Here is a 6394-nt window from a genome sequence, read left to right as displayed (position 1 = left end):
GCGCGTTCCCCGCGCTCTGACAGCGGAGAGCCCCAGGGTGATGGAAAAGAAATAAACCGGTGTCGGCGGAGGGGCTCAGCCGTGCCGGTGGGGGTGCCCGCGGGGCCGGGCGGGCTCTTTCTGTGTGAAATGACAAAAACTGGCGATAAAAAGGAAGGTGGGCACTCTGAGGAAGGTGCTGACCTTGCTGCCAGGGTATAAATGTTATAATCCTAACGGTGAGTGCGAGCCAGGGCTGTGGGCAGAGCTGCCTCCCATCAGAAGGTGTTTCTTTACAGACCCTGAGATTATGCAGAAAACCAGGGCAAATTTGATAAAGCTGTGAAGTGTTTTTTGAGCCCAGAACAGAAATTGACTTTGTCCCCAGCAGGTCTGTGAGGAAGCACTGCAGTAGTCATAGCCCAGGAATCTGCGTTTTCCACACACCAATCGAGCTAATAAGCAACGGTATTTTGTTAAGTGCAAAATAAATGTTCTGAAATATGGCAGTAGAAGACTGAAACTTCTGTATTTCAAATTTCCTGTTCTGATTAAACTTCCAAGATCAGTTCTGGTATTATCTAATGTAATCTTTTCCCAATTCAAAAGTTGTTTATTGTGCCTCCATTTTATGGTCCATATGACAGGGGAAAGGTGTTTTGTAACTCTCTGGAATTATGAGATTTAACTATTAACTTCGTCACTGTTAGGAAAGCATAAAACTTTCAAAATTCAGAATACTTTGTAATACAAAACACAGAAAATTCAAACTACTCTGTAATAATACAAAACACACTTGTTTCTGAGCTGGGTCCCGTTGCTTTTCAGAGGTGATGTTTCTGTGAAGTAATGGATCCACCTGAGAATTCAGCCACTGTATGATTCAGTAGTATCTGTTATCATTTGTAGTATTTGTTATCATTTATCTTTAGGAAAAGGCAAAACTTCTGAGAAGTCAGCCAGCTCAGATCGTGGAACCCAAAGGCCTTCTCTATGTCCAGCAGAGAGAGTTTGCAGTGACCACCCCTAAAGATGGTGTGTAGGAACATAAACATTTCTTCTTGTACTGAAGCAGTGATTGTGAGAGCTGAGTTCTTAACAGTGTTTTCCTCCTTTAAAATAGGTTCTGTTTCCGTTCTTGGATCAGATGATGCCACTACCTGCCACATAGTTGTGCTCCGACACACAGGTATCTCTAGAGGACCTCCAGAGCAAAGCCTGTACCCCTGAAATAAGGAATTAGTGCTGGTTTATGTGGCATTAATAAAATAAACTGCAGTTACATTAATACAAACCTGAATCCCCAAAAGTCACATAATGTGTTAACTAAAGACTCGCTCAGAGTTGGTGTGTTCAGTGTGAGAGGTTCTGTGCTTTCCTCACTCCGTGAGCAGACTTTAACTTGCTCTGCTCCTGTGGCCAGGGGCATTGCAGCCCTGGGCTGTGTCCAGCAGTCTGGCAGTGCAGGGTTTGGACGTTTCAGGGGTAGAATTAGTGGAATTTGTGCCTGGATTTCTGCCATTAGAGATGTTGCCTGCTAAGAGGTGCCCTCCTGTTAAGAGGGCCCTTGTACCCCTCGCAGGGGCTGAGCTGGTTTTATAAGGGCCCCTGCAGAGGATGGTGCCTTGGTGCTGGAGGAGGGGAGGCCGTGGTGGGGCCCGTCTCCCTGCACAGTGGGGACTGCCACGCTTGGTGGCACTGTCACCGAGTCCCTGTTTGTTGTGTGCCCTCCCCAGGCAGCGGAGCCACGTGCCTGACCCACTGTGACGGCTCGGACACCGAGGCCGAGGTGTCGCTCATCATGAGCTCAGTGAAGTCCTTCTCCAGCTCCACAGGCTGTGGCAGGTCAGCTCCGCTCCCTTCCTGTTCTGCTTCTCTCAAAGGTTACTGCAGCTGGTGTGGAGGGCAGCTGGGAGGGGATTGTGTGGGGTTCAGGCAAAGGAGCTGTGCAGGAAACACCTCTTGATCAGCAGCCGCATGCAAAGTGAAAATCACTTCCTTGGTGGTGATTTTGGGGGTATTTTTAGCAGTTGTTTAAAGCACGGTTCTGTTCTGAAGAGTGTCTCTGTAAAATGCCACCATGACGTTTGTGTTTACTGTTTCCCATTTAACTTTGCAAAATTTTCCATATTTGGTTTTTGGTTTATATTTTTCCCTTCAGAGTGTTTGTAAATTCTTTTCAGCATCTGACAATCTATCGGGGAATTTTGTAAGTCCACATTACAAAAAAAAAAGCTGTGGAGGATAGGACAGTGGGTAAAAAGCTCTGAAACAGAATTTAGCTGACAAGCTTCTTTCTGGATGTGGAGGGTTTTGCCCCTGTGGTTTGGTAAGAACAAAAGCTTGCTCATGAATTTAGATTCATGATTTGTAAGGACTTTACATAGACACTGCTTAGAGAAGAACCCTGCTGCATGGTCCAGAATAGTTGTGAGGAGGTCATGGGAACAAAAATCTTCAAGTTTAATTAACTGAAAGATGGTTACAGAGTTCAGTCCAAACCAGAGGTGCCAGAGGTGCCCCTGGGATAGAATTGCATGTATTTAATGCCTCTTCAAGCTTGTTCCTGTGCCACTTCCTGGCTGATCCCTGAAGTTTTCAGAATAGAATTATCATAACTTGCTGTGTAATGCAAACCAGCTTGGTGCATGTGATTGTAATAAGTGAGGCTTCTCTAATGATTGCTTTGCAGTTTGGGCTGGGGATTATTTTGTAAAGCTATTCATTTTGAGATGTCTTTTTAATTGCTGTTTCCTGTTATTCCATCTCTGTTAGGCTGGAAGTGCACCTAGTTGGAGGTTTCAATGATGATAGGCAGTTATCACAAAAACTTACTAATCAGCTTCTTAGTAAGTTCACGTTTTTTGCACTCTCATGTCCAAAAAAAAAGTTCTGGCTGGATTTGGGTGGAGTTTGTTTGTAGTCTCAGTCCCCAGTCATTTCCACACTGGAAGGAAGTGTGATTCACTTGAAGGGTCTTTTTCTCTGCCTGAGAATTGGTGTGGAGAGGGCCTGGACTGCTGGGGCTTGCCCATGCTCAGTGCCTGGGCCACAGGCTCTGATCCTGTCACTGCTCCCTGGCTCACACCTGGCTCTGGAGAGTTGGGTGCAGTTCAGCTGGGCTTTGATTCCTGCTCATCTTCTTGGGATCATGGGCAAGTGTTGTCACTCTCCCAGTCTGTACATGTGGATGATTCATCAGTTACCATTCAGTTCATACCTTAATGTGATGAGGTAAAATTTAATTATTGTTTGGCATTGTCTAATGAAAAATGTCAGGTCTGTTTATAAAATCCATAGTCCAGGGGAGTGATGACAGTGCTTCACTCACAGTTGGAAGTGTAAAGTACCTGCTTGCCTGGGAGTGCTCTGGGTTGTGCTTTTGTCACTTTGTCACTTCTGGAGAGGCCTCTGCCCCACTGGAATGGGGAGGGGGCAGGGATGGGGCAGGTGTCAGGATTGGAGGGAGGTGTTTGAGGGGGTAAACAAAAAAGGAATAACCCTGGGATGCAGCCTTGTGGCTATGACCTGAGGGGAGTTTTGTGTAATGTGAGAGTTCTGTGCAGAACAAAGTATTTTGGTTAACTTACTTTAACCTTCTGATTTTCATGCATCAAGGTACAATTTGAATCAGTAATGCTGCATTGCTATCAGAACTTAAAAGAGGGTTTTTTTCTAGTGTTTGGGATGGTGAAATGCAGAACTAATTTACAGTTGATGAAAGACTCTGGGTTTGTTCACTATCTATTTAACATTTTAGGAAAAAAACATTTAAATATAACCTGCTAAATGTAGAGCAGACTAGAGCAGAGCTGATGTGATGCCAGAGCTAAACCAATGTCAGTAGAAGAAGTGGCAGAGCACTTTCTTAGCAGATTTTTGCTGTTACAAATGGCCTGTCTTTGTAAACTCCTGTTAGTCTGAAGCAAATGTGCAGAACCCTGTTTGCAGTGTTGCCCTGCCTGGGGCAGGGGTTTAGTGTGTGCCCCTCACCCCCAGACAGCAGTGCCCTGCCCTCCCTCACTGACATTTTTGCTGTCCTTGTCATCACAGGAGCCTTTGACCTCCAGCCAGAGGATGTTCATTTAGTAACTTTCTGTGTAACAGGTAAGAAAATGTTCCCTTGGGTTTGGAAGTACCTTTCCTGAAATAAAGGGCTGGGAACTTCTCAGACATGACTTTTTCTCTGTCCTGTCAGAAAGAACAGCACAAGTCCTCATATCAATGTGTAATTTTCAGTTTTACTGCTGGTGTGTGTGGTGATGTCAGAAAGCCAGTGCAGGGGGCATCTGCTCCTTACCAAGTGTTGCTGCACTGCAACCAACTCATAGTCATGGTCAGGTTGTTTAGGCACATTAATCCCAAGGAACAGTCTCCATTTTGGCACATTTATCCCAAGGAACAGTCTCTGTACCTGTGCAAGGGCACTTACGGACCTTTGTTCTGCTGGACCTGCCTCCCTGCAGGGAGCAGTGAATTCATGAACTTCAGTTAGTTCATAGTGTTTGATGTCACGTGGAGGAGTAATTTCCTTCTCTTTGTAACATGTTGAGGTCACATTTCCATCCTCTTTCCTTGTCAGAGATGTTGGTGACTCACATCTTTCAACCTTGGCATCGTGGTGGTTCTGCATGGTGGTTTTTTTCCCTGTAAATTGTCCTTGCAGAAGCAGTTGGCTGGAGCTGCTGTTCTGTTAGGAGACAGCTCCAAGTCCCACGTGTGTTGTTACTGACCTCTGCCTTCTTTTCCATATTTCATTCAGTCTTCTTTGGCTTTTTCTGTCTTATCCAACATCAGATCTCTTGCTCTCCAATAACATACAACTAAATAAATGCTGCTCAGACTAAAATCCAAAGCCCTACAAGTTTGACTTCTTTTTCTTCATTACAGAGCTAAATGACAGAGAAGAACAAGATATTCACTTTCCAATAATTTATGGAATAGGTGAGTCAGTTAAATTAGAATTGAATTTTCTTTTGGTCACTGGATTGCTTTTCAGATGCCAATAGTAAATGGACTGCTTTTAATAAATGGGAAAAGTCCGCCCTAAAAGTTGCACACTGCTGTTAGAGGCATAGGCAAAAATGCTTTTCTTGTGGTGCCACAGCTGGGAGATGCACACATGAAGAGGCTGTGCACAAATGCAGATTTTTTCCTTTAACTGCTCTTAAAAGTTTATCATCATTGAGCTACTGCACTAAATTTATACTTAGAATTTAATCTTCTTCTCTTTGATTACTCAGTTCATTCATCTCTGGAATATTGAAATGCTGCCAAAGGAAATTAAGTAGAAATGTACTGTCACAGGCTTGGGGTCTGAGAAATAAAAATGTGTGATGGGTTCTGCAGTTCTGCAACACAGTTTTGTTAGGTACATCGTCATTGTAAAGAAGTGCCTCAAAACAATTAATTCTTACTATATTTAATCTCTATTTCCTGCCAGCTGTGAATGTTAAAACAGCAGAGATTTTCCCTGCAACCTTCCCAGTAAAAGGGCCAGATGAGGATCTGCGTTCAGCCCACACTTTAACAGGAGCACCAGTGAGTAAGAGATGTTGAAAATGGGGGAGACCAGTCAGGGGCAATGAGACATCCAGAGTTTGAGGAGAATACCCTTTGGTAGCTCTGGGTTTGTGGTCACCATTTCACTCTTTGTTGGAGTAGCTGGGGGTGTCAGTGCAGCTGGGGGGACTCAGGGCTGAGCTGTCCCAGGCCAGGCTGAGGGGAGCTCTCCCTGTCTGGGGCAGCCCTGGCTGCCTCTGCAGCCTCCTCTGTTCTTGCAGCTGACCAACATCTACGATGCCAAGACAGAACAGCTCCGGATTGGGCCTTATTTCTGGGCGCCTTTCCCACATGTGGATTTCTGGCTGGAACAAGATGATGCACAGATTTTACAGGTACCTGAACGAACTGGTTTGGGTTTTTTTGCCTTCTAGATGAGTAGAGAGAGGGGTGTTACAGTCAAAACTTTTCCCAGTGCACTGCTGTCCCTGGGAGGATGGGGAGTTATCCTTCTAGAGGGGCAGGATAATGAGAACATTGTATCCTGAATGTCAAGCAGCTCTTGCTCCCATCTTCTTTTTCAGAACCTTTCCACGTCACCCCTGGCTGAGCCCCCCCACTTTGTTTCCCACATTAGATCTACATTAACATTTCTAAAAGAACATCCATTTCCATCTCGGTCCCTGTTTCCTGACAGGAAGCCTCGAATCTACAAAAAAAATGAAGAAGGGTTGTGGGAACAGGTTTGCTCTGACAAAATCTAACCTGGAACCCACCCCCACAATTGCTTTATGGAAATACAACTTGCAGGAAGAGCAATTTGTTGCAAATAGCATATTTCTGGTCACAAATACCAATGTTCCTGTGCTTTTCAAAATAAAATATTTTGATAGAAGTAACTTGCTTTTTCTGC

General features: G+C 44.7%; 1 protein-coding gene across 1 annotated transcript; it reads left to right on the top strand.

The window, feature by feature from the left end:
• The first annotated feature begins 903 nt into the window (after positions 1–903).
• Positions 904–6380, top strand: NTAN1 (N-terminal asparagine amidase). Its single transcript, XM_014306813.2, has 9 exons — positions 904–1014; positions 1103–1168; positions 1716–1824; positions 2755–2828; positions 4033–4086; positions 4870–4923; positions 5423–5520; positions 5763–5876; positions 6066–6380. The coding sequence occupies exons 3-9, from the start codon at positions 1781–1783 to the stop codon at positions 6243–6245; spliced, it is 618 nt and encodes a 205-aa protein (XP_014162288.1). The 5' UTR covers positions 904–1014; positions 1103–1168; positions 1716–1780; the 3' UTR covers positions 6246–6380.
• The last annotated feature ends 14 nt before the right edge of the window (positions 6381–6394 follow it).

Source organism: Geospiza fortis, unplaced genomic scaffold (genome assembly GCF_000277835.1).
Source record: "Geospiza fortis unplaced genomic scaffold, GeoFor_1.0 scaffold237, whole genome shotgun sequence".
In the NCBI taxonomy this organism is placed as follows: domain Eukaryota; kingdom Metazoa; phylum Chordata; class Aves; order Passeriformes; family Thraupidae; genus Geospiza; species Geospiza fortis.
Note: the sequence above shows the minus strand (reverse complement) of the source record. Positions and strands in the feature narration are given on the sequence as shown.

Bases quoted from the DNA above. Each gene is read 5' to 3' on its own strand.
- NTAN1 (XM_014306813.2), top strand. From the start codon at position 1,781: ATGAGCTCAGTGAAGTCCTTCTCCAGCTCCACAGGCTGTGGCAG. The intron at 1,825-2,754 runs GTCAGCTCCGCT...CATCTCTGTTAG, and splicing joins AGCTCCACAGGCTGTGGCAG to GCTGGAAGTGCACCTAGTTG. The intron at 5,521-5,762 runs GTGAGTAAGAGA...CTGTTCTTGCAG, and splicing joins ACACTTTAACAGGAGCACCA to CTGACCAACATCTACGATGC.